Source organism: Jaculus jaculus, chromosome 7 (assembly GCF_020740685.1).
Source record: "Jaculus jaculus isolate mJacJac1 chromosome 7, mJacJac1.mat.Y.cur, whole genome shotgun sequence".
NCBI classification, from domain to species: Eukaryota; Metazoa; Chordata; class Mammalia; order Rodentia; family Dipodidae; genus Jaculus; species Jaculus jaculus.
In genome coordinates this window covers 12,762,836-12,784,294 of record NC_059108.1, presented here as the reverse complement: position 1 = coordinate 12,784,294, position 21,459 = coordinate 12,762,836, and the positions used below count along the sequence as shown (strand labels likewise).

General features: G+C 46.1%; 1 protein-coding gene across 2 annotated transcripts in view; it reads right to left on the bottom strand.

The window, feature by feature from the left end:
• LOC101604847 (arachidonate 5-lipoxygenase activating protein) overlaps positions 1-20,042 on the bottom strand; it is a 42,557-nt gene extending 22,515 nt beyond the window's left edge. For both annotated transcript variants that reach the window (XM_004659987.3, XM_045155080.1), the window contains exons 1-2: positions 19,929-20,042; positions 7,443-7,542 (exon numbers count right to left, since the gene is read on the bottom strand). In XM_004659987.3, the coding sequence (XP_004660044.1) occupies positions 7,443-7,542; positions 19,929-19,998 (170 nt within the window). In that variant the 5' untranslated portion in view covers positions 19,999-20,042. The remainder of the gene's footprint in view (positions 1-7,442; positions 7,543-19,928) is intronic.
• Between the last annotated feature and the right edge of the window lie 1,417 nt (positions 20,043-21,459).

Here is a 21,459-nt window from a genome sequence, read left to right as displayed (position 1 = left end):
TCCAAAGGGCAAGAGGCCTTCTTCACACACTCTCTGTGTGGAGTGCCACACTTAGCAAATCAAACAGCTCCGTGGTGACAACTGTAGCACCTCACTCTGTCCTCACAGACCAGGAGAGCCACAGAACTGCAGCCTCGGAGGACTGGGACAATGTGGTTCATTTCCCAGCTTGAGAAAACTTGAGAAAAACTTCGGTTTTGGTTGGTTGAGTAATAGACTCTATCAGATGGGCTATAAAAATCTGTGACCTAATAGCTTGCAAACATTATTAATAACAAGTCTTCCTCCGTGCTCATGCCTCATTCTCTTGTTTCTGGGAGTGTCACTTATGTTCAAGCAGTGATTTTTGTCTGAGTGACACAATGAGGAAAGCCTTGATGTGCAGAAACCTCATCGTTTTTTAATATTTTATTTTTATTTATTTATTGGAGGGGAGAGGCAGGTAGAGAGAAAGAGAGAGAATGGGCACACCAGGACATCCAGCCACTGCAAACGAACTCCAGATGCGTGCGCCACCCTGTGCATCTGGCTTAGGTGGGTCCTGGGGAATTGAACCTGGGTCCTTCGGCTTTGCAGGCAAGGGCCTTAACCACTAAGCAATCCCATCTCTCCAGCCCAGAAACCTGATCTTTTGAGAGAAGTGGTGGGGATTTGGCTAGATGAGGCTTTCAGTTGCCCCTCCTGTTACTTTAGTCATTTTGTTTATTTTTTAAAAAATATTTTATTTATTTATTTGAGAGAGCGAATGAAAGAGGCAGATAGAATGGATGTATCAGGGCTTCCAGCCACTGCAAATTCCAGAAATATGTGCTACCTTGTGCATCTGGCTTATGCGGGTCCTGAGGAATCAAACCTGGGTCCTTAGGCTTTGCAGGCAAGCGCCTTAATCACTAAGCCATCTCTCCCTTCCCACCATGTTTCTTTTTTTTTTTTTTTCAATTTTTTAAAATTTATTTTGAGAAAGAAAGACGCAGAGAAAGAGAATGGGTACACCATGGCCTTCAGCTGCTGTGGACAAAAACTCCAGATGCATGTGGCCCCCTATGCACATGTATGACATTGCCCTTGCATCTCTGCATCTATATGGGACCTGGAGATTCGAACAGGAGTTCTTAGGCTTTGCAAGTAAGCGCCTTTAGCCGCTAAGCCCTCTCTCCAGCCCCCGTTGTATTTCTTAATAAAGCATGTTCTGTCTGTAACTGAATGAAATTCTCCCAACTGTCAGAGAATGGGCTTTTTGTCTACATTTCCAGAAGATTCAAGGTTCCATGGCCCTCACTCTGCCAGCCTTGCAAGGCTGTAAGCAACCGTGTCCCTGCATGCGGGGGGCTGCTGGGCTGAGGCCCAGGCACTCCACGGCTGCCTGTGTGGGTCTCACAGCATGGACCCAATGCCAGGGCTGGCACAACTTATTGACATTTCCTGTACTCAACGGAGCCCCATTTTGCTCTTCTGCGAACATGAAGGGAAACATTATGAATTTTCCCCCTAGACTGTTGTGAGAATAGAATGAGATAATGCACTGTGTGGCTCATAGGAAACATTCTATAAATAGCAGCTACTGTTGATGCAATGTCTATGCTCTTAACCTATTTGAAGTCACCTTTCCTAGCGACATATCGTTGTTGTTCTGGATTTTCTTTTTGAAGAGTTTTGTCTCTCTCTCTCTCTCTCTCTCTCTCTCTCTCTGTGTGTGTGTGTGTGTGTGTGTTTAATCGAAACAGGACTCATACATGCATTTCGACTCTCATTTTGACATCTAAACTGGAGCTTCTCAGTTGATCTAATCTTAACAGTCATTCACACTACAACAAATTGATGTCCTACAATCTTTATGGAGAAAGGATCTTGGGCTATCTTTTTTTGGGGGGGTTCCACCTTTAGGAATACACCAGAGAAACATTAATATTATGTTTTAATATTAATTATTATAAATATTAATTATGTTTAATATTATTGGTTTTGAAAAGAAAATACATGAATAACAGCTAATAATAGTATCAACACTAATGAATAGGATCATTGTAGATACACTGCCTTTGAAAAATTGTCTAAGTCTGTATTACTTGAAGGAGGAGAGTCTGCAGAAGATGCCGAAAGATGCAAGGGAAACATGACATTAGGGTGGCATTGCTCAAAATGTGCCGTGGGAGCTGGAGAGATGGTTCAGCAGTTAAAGCGCTTCCTGCAAAGCCTAACAACTCAGGTTCGATTCCCCAGTATGCACGCAAAGCCAGATGCACTAAGGGGCGCATGTGGCTGGAGTTTGTTTGCAGCAGCTGAAGTGCCCGGCGCACCCATCCTCTTGGTCTGTCTCTCCTCTCTCTGTCTTCCTCTGCTTGCAAATAAATAAATGAATGAAAATGTGTTCTGCGAGGAAGAAAAAAATGAAAGGGAAAGGAAACATTTGTGAATATCAAAGCCATTCCTCTCTTAGGGAAACAAGAACCAAACTGCCCCATAGTACATCAGAGGTTCTCAAAAGTCACTAGGAAGAACTTGGTCCTCACTGTAACACTCGCTAACAACCACACACTTGAATCCACAGAACACATTGCAGGATGACACCTCTCCAGACACCCATCTCCCGTCTGCAGCCTGTGCACCGGGTGCTCACGGGGAGGAATCCTCCATCAGCTAACCAAGCTTTCTTTCTCCAAAAGAATCAAACTTTGATCTCAGCTGGAAGTGCTGTGCTTGTCCTGCGGGGCCAAAGCCCTGAACTACATTCTGCACGTGTGAGCAGAGTCAAGGCCCAGCTCATTTTATCTCTCAATCCTTGACTCAGCGAAGCCCCGGCAGAAGACTGGTGGTGGGACAGGTCATTAATCAAGGCTGTCAGCTCTGATGGGCTGTGCTGGCTGGGATGTCTGGGAAGCCACCTCCGCAGAATGTCAAGCGCTCTGTTTCCATCCACAGCCACCGTCTGTGCAAAAATAATATGCATCCACCTTTCCAATCCACCAGTAAATATCATTTTTTTAAATTTATTTATTTATTTGAGAGCGACAGACACAGAGAGAAAGACAGATAGAGGGAGAGAGAGAGAATGGGCATGCCAGGGCTTCCAACCTCTGCAAATGAACTCCAGATGCGTGCGCCCCCTTGTGCATCTGGCTAACGTGGGACCTGGGGAACCGAGCCTCGAACCGGGGTCCTTAGGCTTCACAGGCAAGCGCTTAACTGCTAAGCCATCTCTCCAGCCCGTAAATATCATTATTAAAGATACTTTATTTTTATTTATTTATTTGAGAGAGGGAAAGAGAGAGAGAGAATGGGTGCACCAGGGCCTCCAGCCACTGCAAACGAACTCCAGATGCATGCACCACCTTGTGCATCTGGCTTACGTGGGTCCTGGAGAGTTGAACCAAGGTCCTTTGGCATTGCAGGCCTTAACCACTAGGCCATCTCTCCAGCCCCCACCAGTAAATATCATTTATCCTTCATGTTATTTCTCCTTCCTAGCCAGGGTCTTGAAACATCCATGATCCGATAGCTCATCAACCAAAGTGTGGACCACATAAACTTATGACAGACATATTTATGTGTATGCTATGTATAGCTCACTCAGAACTGTCAATCTATTAATATTGGTGCATCTTCATTTCTCATATTTTAGATAAGAAAATTAAATGTGGGTGCGCACTGGTCTTCCTGCATGCACACAGGCCACCTGTACCTCTTCTTGGTTCTTTGGGGGGGGGGGGGCCTGGACAAGCTGGTGCTGGGATCACTAGCTACCAGAATAGCATGGAATTCTCTTCCTGTTAGTCTCCTGGCACAGGCAAGCAGCCTGGTCACCTCTGGCTTTTGCCAGCATGCGGTAGCCTGCTGTCTGAATCCGCAGCCCCTTTTGTATGCCAGAGAGAGAGGGAGAGAGAGAGTTGTTGGCCAGGGAGGAAGTGGTCTTGGTGACAGAGCTACAGCAATGTCTGAGCAATCTTGATCTTACAGAAAATTGTCCTCCCTGCCCCTTTACTTCCTCCCTCCCTCCCTCCCTCCCCCTCTCTCTCCCTCTCTCTCTCTCTCTCTTTCTCAATTTCTTCTCCTCCTCCTTCTTCCCTTCTCAAGAAGGTTGAATGGTAAAGACATATGAATTTTGAAAACTGGGCACTGGTGCCCCCAAACGCAACCACCCGCTCCTCTCCTCACACCTATTATCTCTGGGACATCTGCACAACTGCAGTTTCCAAACCAGCCTCCCAAGCAAGGCAGCTCAGCCACAGCCACAGCCACAGCCACCGGCCACTTCTGCATTTTGCAGGCGGGCAGCCAGCGGAGGTGAGGTGTAAGCACACTGGGATCTTAGACCGAGAGCTGTCTCACTCCCCGGGAGAAGTGACAGAAATGAGACGGGCAATGCTGGGCATGGTGGCACACACCTGTAATCCCAGCAGTGGGGCTGGCAGTGGCAGGAGAATCACAAGTTTGAGTTCCAGGCTGAACTACATAGCAAGACTTTCAAAACAGAGAGAGAGATTGGTATTGAAACCACCAAGGCTCTGAGAATACTAGAAGAAAAGGCTGAGAACACCGGAAGAGAAGGCAGAAAGGACAGAACAGCCCAGAGGAAGGGGAGGAGTGCTTTGGGACCATGTCCTCTGGACATGAGCAGCTGTTGCATTCTTGATCTCACAGTGACTGTTGTTAGGACCTGCACAATATTGAGCCATCAACATTCTGTCATGGATAGTAGTGAACAACAGAAAGAAAAAAAAAGGTAGAAGAGGAACTATTGGAAAGAAGAAAGGGTTCAGTGGAAGGGCTCCAGGAGGCAAACAAGAAAAGGTAATGGGAGAGAATTGCGATCAAAATACATTATATGTATGTACAAAAATGGTCAGTACAAAGTTTTTTAAGGGAACAGAAAAGAAATGATAGGCTGTGGGTGTAGCTCATTTGGTAAACTGCTTGCCAGGCACGCATGAAGCCTTGAGCGCCATCCCCAGAACTGCATTCAACTGGGCAAGGTGGCACATGCCTGTAATCTCAGGAGAATCCAAATTTCCAGAAGTCCAAGGTCATCTTCAACTACATTTCAAGTCTGTGGCCAGCCTGAGCAACATGAATGAGATCCTGTTTCAAGAAAGAGGAAGGATAGAGTGGTGCATGCCTTTAATCCCAGCACTCAGGAGGCAGAGGTAGCAGAATTACTGTTAGTTCAAAGCCAGCCTACAGACTGCAGACTACAGAGTGAGTTCCAGGTCAGCCTGGGCTAGAGTGATACCCTACATAGAAAACAAACAAAAAGTAGAAAGAGAAATAAAAGGCTGGAGAGAAGATTTAGCAGCTAAGGTGTTTGCTTGCAAAGCCAGAGTTTCCCAGTTCAATTCTCCAGGACTCACATAAGCCAGATGTACAAGGTGGCACATGCATCTGGAGTTCGTTTGCAGTGGCTGGAGGCCCTGGCGTGCCCATTCTCTTACTCTCTCTCTCTCTCTCTCTCTCTCTCTCTGCCTCTCTCTCAAATAAATAAATAAAATAAAATTATATATATATATACATACATATATATATATATATTTAAAGAATGAGAAGTAAAGAAGGGAGGGAATAAGGGAGCAGACAGGAGGGGAGAAAAACAAAATAACAGAAAAAAGAAGAGAATTAGGGCAGCCCACTCAGCCTGCTCATGTCTGTGCATGGCCAGCCTACTGGAAACGTAATTTCTAAGCTGGTACAGGGTAACTCCACTGTCACTTCTCCCCAGTGGATGAGCTGAAGGGCCCATTAGAACTCGCTCTCACTGTGGGAATGTAGCCATCTGGACAGAAGGACGCTGCTCATTCAAACCGATGGTTTTCTTTGGATTCAATTTTAGAGAGGTTTTGTCCACACTACTTACCAAAAATACCTTGCTTGCATTTCTCACACATTGTCTGAGGGGCTCTTTTACACACACATACACACACACACACACACACACACACACACACAGAGAGAGAGAGAATGGTGCAAACCAATGATGGAACCTACATACAGTCTCTGCTCTCCTTGACTATAATATATTTTAAATCATCTCTTTTAATCTCTTAAACTGAGTCTGAGAATTAATGCACCAAAAGCCCACATGTTAGGATATAAATCTCCCCGTGGGTATTTCAACACAAGACCTCCTTAAGATGTGACTGCTAAAATAGCCCTAACAGGGGTGCCTCCCGTGGAGGAGTTGGGCTCAAGCAGGTGGGTGGATGGAGGGGAAGAGCTCTAAGGGATGCTCTGCAGCTGTCTGAGTGATCACCAGTGGCCTGAAAGAGCTAAGGGCCTAGGGAGGGCAAGGAGTCTGGAAATAAACATGGGGCAGTGCTGCTAATGTGTCTGTGAGGGATCCAGATAAGACACAGCAATGTAAGAGGGAGACCAACAGGGATGTCACAACGGAGGATTTCCTCCCCACCTACATCTCACAGAAAGAGTCTGTGGTATCTACACCAGGAAAGGGAGTGGAGAGAAGTCATGTTCATGAGGTCCATCCCATACACAGTCCAAAAGCTGGCTTAAACCCCAAGAACCACTGATGACTGAGTGGTACCCCACATCCTCACATGGATTTTGAAGTAGCCTCAGAGCCTCCTGCCCTGACCCTGAGAATCCCCTTCCTCACTTTGCTTCTGATATTCTTGTCCTTCTAAGCATCCTTTGCTTGGGTGGCCAAGACTTTTTTTTTTTTTCTTTTTTCTGGAAGGAGCTGAGAAGACATCAAAGTCACCTTGGGGTGGAACTGAAGACCAGCTCCCTGGCTAACCCCACAGCCCAGCACGGGGCCATCTTTTCTGACAGGCCCGAGGGCAGGGGACGTGGGAGAAGCTGGGACGCGCCCTTGGCTGGTCCTCTATTTAAATACATTCTGCATAAAGGAAAATCACGTGTTTGAATAACCACCTTTCAGATTTGCATCCCAAATAGGCCCCCACGACGCTCTTCTCGAAGCTGTCCAGATGTTTCCCAATAGCGTCTCTATTCAGAAGTCAAAGACTTGAGCAGGGCAGCTTGTTGCCCAATGCCCTGGCCTTTCTGTTCTCCCCTGGTTACTCAAGGGGACCACAAATTATGAAACTGGCATCCCCTCCAGACTGCCACTGAGCTGAGCAAGGATGGGTGAGTGGAAGGTTTCATTTGTGTGTGCTGCCCTGGTTTGGTTGTAAGCCTCCAACACCCACAGGAAGCTGGTCAGCTCTGGTACTGAATGGTAGGCATGATGTTTCTGGTGCATGGAGACCACACCTCCCCTTCCCCCAAGTCCCACTTCCTTCCTCTAATGCTAGAAGATGAGGAAGGGCATCCGAAGGCCTCCCAAGTGAAGTCCAGCCTTCAGGGAATCCCACCTCCCACACCTCCTGAGCCCTTTAAGGTGGGGGCAGGGGCAAAAGACAGATGTGTGCCCCTGGAGTTAGGCTTCACCCCATCACCCCATGCCAGCACCATCAGGCTTTGGGACTCACTTGGCAGTGTAGACCCGCTCAAAGGCGAAGGTTCCGGTCCTCTGGAAGCTCCGTCCATTCTGCATCTTGCTTTCGTGTTCCACTTTGTGGGCAAAGAATCCTGCCAAAGGGAAGGTTTGCATTTGGTTCAGAATATTCTAGAGGTCAGTTCTTTGTTTTGCTTGAATAGTAAAACATGATCACTTTACTTGATGTCCAAGCATCCCTACACATCCTTCTTGCCTCAAATGTCACTTGGCAAAAAAAAAAAAAAAAAAAAAAAAAAAAAAAACAGTATTCATCTGCTTGCCCTCTCCTAATCTCTGGGTGTGGTGTTGGAATGCAGTATGAATAAGGGGCGCCCTGAGCTAAGGATCTTTCACTGTAAGGGTATAGCTGGCCAAGGATAGTAGAGTGAGTCGAGCCAAGATGAGATTGAACACACTGGGCTATGAAAGGCCAAAGCCAGTACCTTAATCTGCCCTTTGGGTCACAAAGGGATTTCTAGAGAAAATGACACTTAAGATAAAAATCTGACCAGTAGGGCTGAAGAGATTGTTCAGCGGTGAGGGTACTTGCCTACAGAGCCAAACAACCCAGGTTCAGTTCTCCAGGGACCACAGAAAGCCAGGCGAGGAAAGCAGTGCTCACATCAGGAGTTTGTATGCAGTGGCTAGAGGCCCTGTTGTGCCCATTCTGTCTGCCTCTCTTTTCTCTATCTCTCTCTCTCTGCTTTCAAATAAATCAATAATATATATTTTTAAAAATCTGATGAACAGGATGGGGGATAAGGTTCAACAATTAAAGGTGCTTGCTTGAAAAGCCTGATTGTCTGGGTTCGATTCCCCAGTACCCATGTAAAGCCAGATGCACAAAGTAGCATACATATCTGGAGTTTGTTCGTAATGCAGGAGGCCCTGACATGCCCTTTCTCTCTCTCTCAAAAATATTTTTTTAAAATTCTGATGAACAAGAGCTAGAGAGATTGCTTAGCAGTGAAGGCATTTGTCCACAAAGTCTAAGGACCCAGGTTCCATTCCCCAGTACCCTCATAAGCCAGCTGCACAAAGTGGAGCATGTGTCGAGTTTGTGTGCCATGCCTAGAGGCCCTGGTGCACCCATTCTCTCCCCGCCCCCCGACTCTCTCTCTCAAATAAATAAATAAAATATTTTAAAAATGAAAAAAAAAAAAAGTCCAGGACTGGAAAGATGGCTTAGCAGTTAAGGTGTTTGCCTGCGAAGCCAAAGGACCCAGATTCAATTGCCCAGTACCCATGTAAGCCAGATGCACAAGGTAGTGCATGGATCTGCAGTTTGTTTGCAGTGCCTAGAGGTCCTGGTATGCCCATTCTCTCCCTCTCTCTCTCTCTCTATCTCTCTCTCTCTCTCTCTCTCTCTCTCAAAATAAAAAAAAATATATTGCACTGAGAAATCCTGCTGGAGCTGAGCTGAAAACCTCCTCTATGTAGATGACAGAAAGCTGGAAAAAGCCATGCTGCATGCTGTTCAATGGGAGAGAGAGAAATCACCAGTGAAGATATTCAACAGCAAGCCTTAAATTTGGCTAGCCAGGCCAAAGGAGCCAACAGGTACAATAGTGGCATATCTGTTATGGGGAAAACCAACTGCTCTCTAATTGGACTGGAGGCCCACTCCATGGGAGAGAATACATCCCTGATACTGAAAACCTACAACAAGGGATAGTCATGAGCCCTAGAGGTGTAACATCTGCTGGTGTCTGGCTAAATGTATATACTATACTCACCAAACTGCCCAGTAAGCACTTCTCTTAATGTTAATACCCATATATTAATGCTACTCTCACTTTTGGTTAGAGATGCTTCTCTTTTCAGATGGCAGTGACCTTGGGATGACTCCAAAGGCACCATGGTGCTGAGAAGAAGTGACAGAGGAGTGCTCAGCACTGAAATATCGCTATCACACCTTCCAAGGCTCAGGGTCCAGTGGCGGAAGGAATGTAAGAGCCAAAAGAAGGGTAGGACTCCTTACAACATGCTCCCCCCAGACACAAAATGGTCTGGATATCTGTGACCTCACAATACCTAACACTACCTACACAAGACCATCCTAATAGGAAGAAAAGATCATGACATCAAAATAAAAGGGAGACTGACTGATTGAGACGGGGAGGGGATATGATGGAGAATGGAGTTTCAAAGGGGAAAGTGGGGGAGGGAGGGAATTACCATGGGATATTGTCTACAATTATGGAAGCTATCGATAAATGTAAATAAATAAATAAACTGTTGAATAAGCAGGAATGTACAATTTGGGTAAAGGGAGCAGGGCGTGATGGGGGAGTTTCAACTCAAGTGGAGTAGCTCATGCAAGGCAAGGACTGTCCGTCTGCGCTACAGCATGTCTAGCGTAGACCAGGTGATGGAGTGAGCCAGAGATCAGCACCCAGGAAAACAATGAGACTAAATCAAGAGGTGTGGTAGACCATTGTTTCTGCGACATACGTCTGTAATCCATGGTCATAAGCTAGACAACTGCATGCAAACAAAACAGACCAAGGTCCTTGGCCCAGAGAGCTCGGTCTCACTGTAACAAGGGTAGTAGAAGAGGAGGAAACAAGTCATGCCCAGTAAACAAGCAAACAATGTACAATCATACAGTGTGGAGCTGTGGGGAAACAGAAAAATAATAATAATAATAATAATAATAAGAGGATCCAGGCTGCTCAAGGAAAAAGCGATGCCTAGCTGGGTGTGGTGGCGCACGCCTTTAATCCCAGCACTCGGGAGGCAGAGGTAGGAGGATCTCTGTGAGTTCGAGGCCACCCTGAGACTACAGAGTGAATTCCACGTCAGCCTGGGCTAGAGTGAGACCCTACCTTGAAAATAAAATAAAAACAAATTTAAAAAAAAAAAGCAATGCCTGAGACAGGGCTCAAAGGAGCTCATCAGCCAGAAGTGGCCGTTGCATCTGGTGGAATAGCTATGACGTTGGTGGGTGCCAGGTGAAGACAGCAACAAGGGGTTACCCACAGGCAAAAGGCTGTTGAGTCTGTAGGGTGACCAGTGCGTAGTAAGGTCGGACCCAGGACAGAAATGACATAGGAGCGGAGTAGGAAACCGTCTGTGGGTGTGGAGGGGCTGTGACACGAGACTGCAGGGCAGGGGACGGGGTAATGAGAGTGCTGTCCCCTCTCCTATTTTATTCTCCACTCCCATCGAAAGAGCGGAAAGGGATTACATCACAGGCTGGAGAGACGGTTTAGTGGTTAAGGTGCTTGCCTGTAAAGTCTAGGTACCCACGTTTGAGTCCCCTATATCCCATATAAGCCAGACGCACAAGGTAAAGCATGTGCAAGCTCTGGGGTTCAATTACAGTGGCTGGAGGCCCTGGCACCAATTCTCTCTCTCTCTCTCTCTCTCTCTCTCTCTCTCTCTCTCTCTCTCTCTCTCTCTTTAGTACAAAAAGGCCAGTGCATTGGGCTTGCCTCAAAAGGATTTTTTTTTTTAAAAAAAAAAAAGGGTAAAATGTGATTTGGTTCATGTTCACCACTTTCATGTTAGTCTCCTCAAAAAATCCCCATTCTGAGCATCTGCAAAGGGCCAGCTTGTAAAAGGAGAGCTCAGCCACACCCCAGGAGTTCTAGTGGGGACCTGACCCATGTTCCCACAGGTGAGCTCTGGAAAGAGCAGTGCTGTCTGGCTCTGAAGACAAGGAGACTCCTGCTCGCGGAGGTGGAGTAACTCTCAAAGCCACTGTGCTGGGAACCCCAACCCCACCAAGGGTAGGACGATGTGTCTCTCCTCTGGCTCGCGCCCCTGCAGAATTCCGTCAGGTGTAATAAGTCTCTGCTCTGAATGTCTCGACTTAACAGCAAGTATAACAAGAAAATTCTGGTAATTTTCCTTCCAGAATCCAAGATAGCACCCCTAGCCTCTGAACATGGAAACAGGACTGGTGTTGAGACTGTCAGGGGAGGGCTGGAGGGATGGATTAGTGGTTAAGGCGCTTGCCTGCAACGCCAAAGCACCCAGGTTCGATTCCCCAGGACCCACGTAAGCCAGATGCACAAGGTGGTACATGTGTTTGGAGTTCTACTGTTGGAGTTCGTTTGCAGTGGCTGGAAGCCTTGGCATACCCATTCTCTTCTCTTCTCTCCTCTCTCTCTCTTTCTCTCCATCTTTCCCTCCATCAAATAAAGAAAGAAAGAAATAGAACCTCAGGGACCATTTCCTTGACCGATGATACAACTTGGCCATGCTTTTCTCTACTGGCCGTTCTGCCATTCTTCCTCCCCTCTGTGGTTGGGAAAGCAAACTCCTTCCTTTCTCCCAAGGCTGAACCCCCTGTCAGCAATCTACACCCAGATCCGTGACCCTTGTCACGTCTTTGTGTCATCACTGCTGTCCCCACTCCTGGAACCCTCATTCTCTTCACCCTAGAAACACCTGCATGTCTTTCTTACTCACAAAACCAAACACGAGCAAGCCCTCTTCAGTCTGTGGTTCATGAGGGTGGACCTCTCCTTCCATTGTGCGCTCAACTTCAAAGAGTTGGCTGTCCACACGTATTCCTCAGGGCACACTTGCAACCTCTTATAATCCTCTGGTAGATTCCAGAAACTATGCGTGCAAAGACCATGAACCCAATGATCTTGGCTAATGGTTAAGATTACACCAAAACTAGTGAGAGAAAAGGGAGGCAGAGACACACAGTATGGCTGCAAAATTTCTCCAAATTCTCTGCCCGTGGACCACTGGCCACCCCTGAACCTGTGACTTCCTGCAATGCCTGTAACAGCCACCAATGGAGGCCGTCGCCCGTTCTACTCAGGTGAGGAAACCAGGAGTCCTCTAAAAATCACATGAGGTTTTAGTCACCAAATTCATGCAAGGCAGATGTGCAATAGACACAAGTCCTCAAAGGAGTAGCTTGTCCATAGACCATGTTTATAGAACTGGTTTCTGGGTGTCAGGAGCAGTTTTCCTGCATAGGAGACATATCTTCATTTTAAAAAGAAAAAGAGGGCTGGAGAGATGGCTTAGTGGTTAAGCGCTTGCCTGTGAAGCCTAAGGACCCCGGTTCGAGGCTCGGTTCCCCAGGTCCCACATTAGCCAGATGCACAAGGGGGCGCACACATCTGGAGTTCGTTTGCAGTGGCTGGAAGCCCTGGCGCACCCATTCTCTCTCTCTCCCTCTGTCTTTCTCTCTGTGTCTGTTGCTTTCAAATAAATAAATAAATAAATAATTTTAAAAAAAAAAAGAGCTGGGTGTGGTGGTGCACGCCTTTGATTCCAGAGGTAGGAGGATCTCCGAGAGTTCGAGGCTACCCTGAGACTACATAGTGAATTCCAGGACAGCCTAGGCTAAGTGAGACCGTACCACAAAAAATAAAATAAAATAAAAAGAAGCAGAAAAGGGTTGGTTCAGCGATTAAAAAAAAAATCTTCAAATCAAACTATATGACAAGCCATATGTTACCAGAGAGATATTACAGTTGATGGTGTAAACCTAGGAGCAGTGAACAGCCCAAGCTTTTCTAAGCAACAGCACACTACTGGATAAAGATATGGGGCATGCTGGGTGTGGTGGCGCACGCCTTCAATCCCAGCACTCGGGAGGCAGAGGTAGGAAGATCACCGTGAGTTCAAGACCATCCTGAAACCACATAGTGAATCCCAGGTCAGCCTGGGCTAGAGTGAGCCCCTACCTCAAAAAAAAAAAAAAAAAAAAAAAGATATGGGGCAGTAGACCTCAGCTAAACATAAGAAATGACTTCCTGGGCTAGAAAGATGGCTCAGCGGTTAAGGCATTTGCCTGCAAAGTCTAATGGTCTGGGTTTGATTCCCCCAGCACCCACATAAAGCCAGATGCACAAAGTGGCACATGCATCTGGTATTGGTTTGCAGCAGCAAGACATTCTGGGGTACCCATTCTCCCCTTTCTCCTCTCCCTCTCTTCTCTCTGTCTCTCTATGCCTGCACATAAATAATTAAGTTTCAAAAAGAAAAGACTTCCTGAGTAATAAATGCTGAATGGTGGGTTTAGACAGTGTTCATGACTCAAGCGACCATTCTCTAGAGTCAGACACTTCACCACCATTGGCATGATGATTTCAACCAGTGTCTGACATCCCCATGAATCATTTGCTTATCAGGAAAATATGGATAAATAATAGTCTATTTGACATGTCTACACAGGGTACACTGAACAGATAAGGATTTGTTTTTTATTTTTTGGTTTTGAGGTAGGGTCTCACTCTAGCCCAGGCTGACCTGGAACTCACTATGTAGTCTCAGGGTGGTCTCGAACTCTTGGCGATCCTCCTACTTCTGCCTCCCAAATGCTGGGATTAAAGGTGCGAGCCACCATGCCTGGCTTGAACAGATAAGGTAATGCTACATAACGTGGGGCCCTTGCTTGACACAAAGTTAGCTCTCAATGGCCATAAGGATAAGAATGGCCAAGCTCAAGGGCTTGTGATTTGGGTGTGTCGGAGGTCAGCCTTCCATCCTTGTTACCTGTGAGCTTCCTCGGGAGAGTGTGTTCTGGGGTGGAAACAGCAGAGACAATGGCAGTTCTAAGTCTCTCCTGAGCTCAGTGTTCACAAACCCTGGCCCGGCAGGGTCACTGCAGCCTACCCTCTTGCTTAGAAGAGATTTACAGGAGGAGTGGGACAGAGACATGCTCTTCCCACCTTCTCCTGACATTACACGGGCTGTGGGAACAGCTCTCTTTTCTTTCTTTCTTTCTTTTTGGTTTTTCGAGGTAGGGTCTCACTCTTGCCCAGGCGCTGACCTGGAATTCACTATGTAGTCTCAGGGTGGCCTCGAACTCATGGAGATCCTCCTACTTCTGCCTCCTGAGTGCTGGGATTAAAGGCGTGCACCACCATGCCCAGCCCGGAACATTACACAGGATGTGGGAACAGCTCTCTTACCGGAAGATGACCTTCCTCCACTGTCACTCTACCCAGAGCTCCCCTCCCCCACTTGCCTTCTTCCCCCCAATTCTCATTAGTTTGGTTTTCTGTAAAGGAAAAACAAAAATCACTTTCTCCTCCAAATACAGATGCCCTTCTACTTTTGGTTGGGGTTGCTTCCTCAATAAACTCATTGTAAATAGAAAATATCCTAAGTCAAAAATCCATTTAATCCACTTAACCTGCTAAATGTCAAAGCTTAGCCTGAACCACCTTAACTATGCTCAGAACACTTCCATTAGCCTACGGTTAAACAAAGCCATCTAACACCAGGTCTATAGTGCAGGACTAGGGAATATTTCACATAATTTATTGCCTTATCATACTGAACGTGGAAAGCAAAATGGTTATGTGGGTGCCCTTTTTGCACCATAATAAAGCTGAAAAATTACAAGAGAAACCATCTGAAGTCAAAGACCATCTCTCTGTTTTTCTGGGTCACCTGAAAGCTATTGGCATCTCAGCAGGAGAAAGTGGCCAATGGATGCACAGATATCTATACTCCCTGGATAAAAACAACTTTGATGGTTTGGGTGTAGTTTTTTCAGCTTGCTCTGTTCTGCCAAATCTACAGGCAAAAATTGAAAGACGAGGTCTAGAGGGATTGCTTAGTGGTTAAGGTGGTTAAAGCCAGAGGACCCAGGTTCGATTCCCCAGGACCCATGTTAGCCAGATGCACAAGGGGGCACATACATCTGGAGTTCGTTTGCAGTAGCTGGAGGCCCTGGTGTGCCCATTCTCTCTCTCTCTCTTTCTCCCTCTCCCTCTGTCAAATAAATAAAAATAAAATATAAAAATTGGAAGATGACCATAAGTTCAAAGAGTTGATGACTAAAGAACATTTGAAGGCAGAGGAGGAAGTTGTACCAGGAAAGTTGGGTGGTGTCCATCCTCATAAAACCAGGCTCACAGGATGTGCTGAGAACGTGCAGCCAAGGTCACGTGTGGTATGAAACCTTATTGTCTCAACATAGGCAGAGTGCTCAATGCCTGGTAACAACACAGATTTGTTTTTTAAATAACAGGAAGGTTTCAGAATGGCATGTTGGCACGGAGGGCAGAAAGTACAAAATGGCAAAGAGATGGGATGAAGAGATAGCTTAGCAGTTAAGGTGCTTACCTGTGAGGCCTCGGGACCCAGGTTTGACTCCCCAGTACCCACATAGGCCAGATACACAGGGTGGTGGTGCATGTATCTGGAGTTCATTTGCAGTGGCTGTAAGCCCTGGTGCATCCATTCTCTCTCCCTCTGTGTCTGCCTGTCTCTCTCTCTCTCTCTCTCCATATATATATCTTGCCTTATATAAAGCCATATATATATATATATATATATATATATATATATATATATATATATATATGAATTATTTTTTAAGTGCAAAGAGAGATTGGGCCTATATCTAGACCTTAGAGTTTGCCTAAAATCTCACAGTTACAGAGGACTTACCTCACAGCTCATCTTGTCCCAAACAGGCCTATTCCACAGTTACAGAAAGTCTTCATAGATAATTTTTAATTAGAGAAAAAGAGGCATATATATATAGAGAGAGAAAAACAAGCATGTCTTCCAGGATCTTTAGCCACTATGAACAGACACATTCACCACCTTGTGCATCTGGCTTACATGGGTACTGGGGAATTGAACCTGTGTCCTTAGACTTTACAGGCAAGTGCCTTAACTGCTAAGACATATCTCCAGCCATCTGACAGATAATCTTAGCCTCACCTGAGCTCATCATCTTCCATAAGAGGAGGACACAGCCAGCTGAAACTAAGAAAAATTGGTGAAACAAGCAAGGGTGCTGTTTTCCTGGTGAACTGGATATCAGCACAAGGGTGAAGGAGATCAACACAGAGAAAAATCAACTCCTACCAAATCAGAGAGCCAGAGACCCAGAGGCCCCCAATACCTCATCACTGAAGCAGACCAAAAATGAACCCAACATGGCTCAGGAAAATCTTGCGGAAGAGGGGGCAGAAAGACTGTCAGAGCCACATGTTGGGTCATGATATGCAGAGACATGTATCCTACCCATAACTGTGGGCTAACTCCAGAATGCACGACCCATATACCTCAACAAGGAGGGGCCAAGGGGAGGGAGTAAGTCACGGATGAGCCTAATAATGGTACCAAACTGACTGTATTTGCTGAATACAAAACTAATTAATAAAAATAATTAAATATTTTTTTAAAAAAAAGAGGAGGACACAGTTTGTGCAAAGCCACTGCACAGTTTGCAAGAAGCCTTCTAAATTCGGGTGTGGTGGCACACGCCTTTAATCCCAGCACTTGGGAGGCAGAGGTAGGAGGATCGCCGTGAGTTTGAGGCCACCCTGAGACTACAGAGTGAATTCCAGGTCAACCTGGGCTTGAATGAGACCTACCTCGAAAAACCAAAAAAATTAAATAAGTAAATAAATAAAAAATAAGAAGCCTTCTAGAGCTTTCCACAGGCAGTAGACACTCCCTTCCCCGAGCATATGTCCTGTGTAGTTAGTCTGACCCCACATTGTTCTAGTGGCCTCCAGAGGACTGGGGAGGGAAGGACAATGATGTTCCTCTAGCACAACCTGGTCATTTGCTGACTGTGAAAGTCACGGGCCGAACAGCAAAGGCCTCTGCTGATCCATCCTATGTCCCCAGCCAAGGAGACTCCATCATACATATCACCTGATGGGACTCACCATGCCCTGCTGTTATCTTACATGGTCTGTGAGGCATCAGGGACTTTAGGGTCTGTTGTGAAGACTTGGGCATTTGGCCATGTATAACTGCACCTCCCCTCCCAGATGCTCTACAGAGGAAGACTTTATCCCATCTGTCAAAAACAATTAGTGGGGCTAATTATTAGTGCGGTGAGACAGTTTAGTGATTTGCCTACAAAGCCAAAGGACACAGGTTTGATTCCCCAGGACCCACATAAACCAGATGCCCAAGGTACCGCATGCATCTGGAGTTCATTTGCAGCGGCTGAAGGCCCTGGAGTGCCCATTCTCTCGCTCCTCCCTCTCTCTCTTGAGGTCAGGCTTGAGAGATGGCTCAGTGGTTAAGATGCTTGCCTACAAAACCTGCTGACTAGGGTCTAATTCCCAAGTACCCACATAAAACTGGATGGACAGGGCTGGAGAAATGGCTTAGCGGTTAAGCGCTTGCCTGTGAAGCCTAAGGACCCTGGTTCGAGGCTCGGTTCCCCAGGTCCCACGTTAGCCAGATGCACAAGGGGGCACACGTGTCTGGAGTTTGTTTGCAGAGGCTGGAAGCCTTGGCGCGCCCATTCTCTCTCTCTCCCTCTATCTGTCTTTCGCTCTCAAATAAATAAATAAAAAATTTAAAAAAAAAACTGGATGCACAAAGTGGGATATGCATCTGGAGTTCATTAGCAGTGAAAGGAGGCCTTGGTGTACCCATCCCCCATCCTCTCTCCCCTTGCACAGAAATAAATAAAATAAATTCAAAAGTAACAATAATTAAAAATCGTATCGCTCACTTCAAGCATCCTCGGAATTTGCTAGGCTTCTCTGAGAAAAACCAGATCTCCCTCTGTCTCAGCTAGGAGAGGAGGAAAGACTGTCCTCACAACGGGGAACCTGAGAAGGAGCTGGTGAAAATGAACTTGAACTTCCCAACCTGAGTCCAGTCCCAACTGCACCGGCAGAAGAAAGAGCACCAGTCCCCTGTCCCCTGCTGCCCATCGGGCACACTGAGGGTACGAGGGGGGTGAAGGAAGAGAAGACTGTCCAGAGCCAAGCAAGCACTGCCCCTCTGGAGGGTCCCTGCAGGCTTCCCGCTGTCCCTTGCTCCTGAAAGACCTAAGGCAATCTTGGGGCCAGCCCTGCCTACAAGCCCTGCGAAACAAGGTTTCCACAGCTGTGGGGAGGCTGGATTTGTACCCCATCCTGTCAATTTACCAAGGCAAGAGAGCCCTGCCTGACATAGCAATGGTTTGAAGGAGGGGTAGTCCAAATAGGTCCTCGCCCTGAGCTCCACTGTGAGCCATCTAATATGGAGACAGTTGGGCCTGAAAACTATACATTGTAGTTTCACATCGGAAACATGCTTAGAGTATGCAAAGTTGGGAGGCCAAGGGAAGGCTTTGCTTTCTGCCCAGCAGGAGAAATTTCTGGCATCTGTCCACACTCAAGATGGGCACAGATATCAAAATATTCCAAGGTGATTCAGTACACCACGTTCTGAAGGGCGATACTATGTGAATATTCAGGAATTACCATGGAGGCACAGCAGCTGTCCTTAATAATTACTTTCCTAATTTCTCTAGGTAAACTCTAAAACACAAAGCCACCAGTGTTCTCATAAAAAAAAGCCTGAGAAAGACCTAGTTCAAAACTTTTTGGTGACATTTAACACAGCTCTGCCATTTGCAGAGCTCGGTGTCCTGTTTGGTTTTATAACTGAAAATGGGGTTAATGAAACTGCAAAAAGAACATTTCTAATTATTCATTCATAGATGATAGATAGATAGATAGATAGATAGATAGATAGATAGATAGATAGATACATACATACATACATACATACATACATACATAGATACATAGATACATAGATAGATACATAGATAGAACACGTGTCACAAACTATACGCTGCAGGCAGAACAGGAGGTATAGAAGGCAGTGAGAGAACACTTGTTTAGCATGTGCAATGCCCTGGTTACTGTATCCAGCATCATAAAGAAATGTAGTGCTAGAATAAAAGCAAATATTACAAAAAAAAAAAGGTTTCATCAGAAGAAAAGGATACTAAAATAAAATCATGATAAAGTCATTTCCCCTTTATAGCTCTCAAATTCACTTTTTGTTCTCTTTTCCTTTTTGTAACATTTTTTAAAATGTTTATATTTTATATTTTTTAAATATTTTAAAATATTTTAAATAAATTTATTTCTTTGCAAGCACCAAGAGCTAGAGGGAAGAGAGACAGACCGAGAGAATGGGCACAGCAGGACCACCAGCTGCTACCCACGAACTCCAGATGCATGTGCCACTTGCATCTGGCTTTATGTGGACACTGGAGAATCGAACCCGGATCATCAGGCTTTGTAAGCAAACGCCTTAACTGCTGAGCCATCTCACCAGCCCCTCTTTTCTCTTTCTTAAGAGGACAGGTGACATGTCTTCCCAGCCACACAGCAGACGAATTAGTTAGTTCAGCTCAATATCTGAATGAATATGCATCTCGTACGTCCTCCCTGGGCTCCTTGCCTTCCCCCTTCCCCGCTCATATTCATTAATAATTAAAATGCTGATACCAGACACTTCAGGCAGCTTTTTGCACCAGCCCTTCAACTTGCTGCCTTTTCTCTGCAGACGTGACCTATCATCACCATTAAAGTGACAGAGAGATCAGGAGGAGGCAAACCCAGACCTCCCCCAGGAAGGCAGGCACCTTCATCGATTCAGGTTAAAGGAAGTGAACAGAGGCGAGACAAGTGTCTGTGCGCACACGTAACTGCGTAAGCCTGGCTTCCAAACATCCACTGAGCCAAAGGCCCCCTGTGCTCCTCCCCGGAGGAAAAGCTTCCCTTACCATTCTGCACCACGCTGACAAGGGTTACAATGGCCAACAGCACAACGTTGCCCACGGTCTCTTGATCCATGCTTGACTTGCTTCAGGCTCCTCGTCCGAGGGAACTGGTCTGGCTCCAGGACTACACCCTCGCTGAGCAGGAAGGGGAAGTGGTGGCCTGCAGTCTGGATTTCATCAATAAAATTTCTAAAGTCTGCTTCACAGTCATACAGCGTCTCCTGTTCCTCCTCCTCCTCTTTTTCTCTTTCTTTCTTTCTTTCTTTCTTTCACTTATTATTTTTATTTAGTTATTTATTTATTTGCTTACAGAGAATGAGAGAGAGAATGGGCGTGCCAGGGCCTCTTGCCAAACTCCAGATGCATGTGCCACTTTATGCATCTGGCTTTACGTGGGTACTGCAGAATGGAGCCCTGGTCATTAGGCTTTGCAGGCAAGTGCCTTAACTACTGAGCCATCTCTCCAGCCCTTTCTTTTTTAAACATATTTATTTTACTTTACTTACTTATTTTGAGAGAGAGAGAGAGAGAGAGAGGCAGATACAGAGAGAGAATGGGTGCGCCAGGGCCTCCAGCCACTGCAAACGAACTCCAGATGCATGCACCACTTTGTGCATCTGGCTTTATGTGGGTCCTGGGGAATCAGACCTAGGTCCTTAGGCTTTGCAGAAAAGTGTCTTAACCACTGAGCCATCTCTCCAGCCCCTTTCTTTTAACTAGTCACCAAAGTGACTGGACCATGGTTGAGTGCAACCTGCCAAGACAAGCAGGGCTTAGGGAAAGAGGACGCCGGAAGCACATTGTCCTGCACTGCCTTGTCGTGGGTGGCTTCCCTGAGAGCCTCCATCCAGGAACCTAGATCTCAGGCCTGACCAGCCACAGGACCCAGAAGCCACTGACGTCTCTTATAGCCGGCAAAGAGAAAGAAGAGAAGGGAATCTGAAACTTTTTGAGAAGGTATATAACAGCCCAAATATTCTGTGTTCTGAGAGCATGTCCTTTTACTGCTTGAATTCCTAGTGGGTGGAAGGAGTGACAATACAATGTTGGACTTACAGTAGCAGCCACACAGGTTGTATGGGTGGATGGATGGTGATGAGTGTAAGACGGTTGGTATCTCCTTTTCTGCAGGCAAAAAAACATATAATGAGTGTCTAGGCAGTGGCTCAGTGGTTAAAGGCACTTGCTTACAAATCCTACTGGCCTGGGTTCAATCCCTTAGTACCCACATAAAGCCAGATGCACAAAATGGCACATGAGTTTAGAGTCTCTTTGCAGTAGCAAGAGACCCTATTTGCACCCATATACTTTCTCTCTCTCTCTCTCTCTCTCTCTCTCTCTCTCTCTCTCTCTCTCTCCCTCTCTCAAGTAAATAAACACAAATACTAAAAAAAAAAAAAGCACCAAACTATAATATATAATGAAAACAGCTAAATAATTAAGTGAGATTTAAAATAAACCAAAGAATGGGGCTGGAGAGGTGGCTTAGCAGTTAAGGCACTTGCCTACAAAGCCAAAGGACCCAGGTTCAATT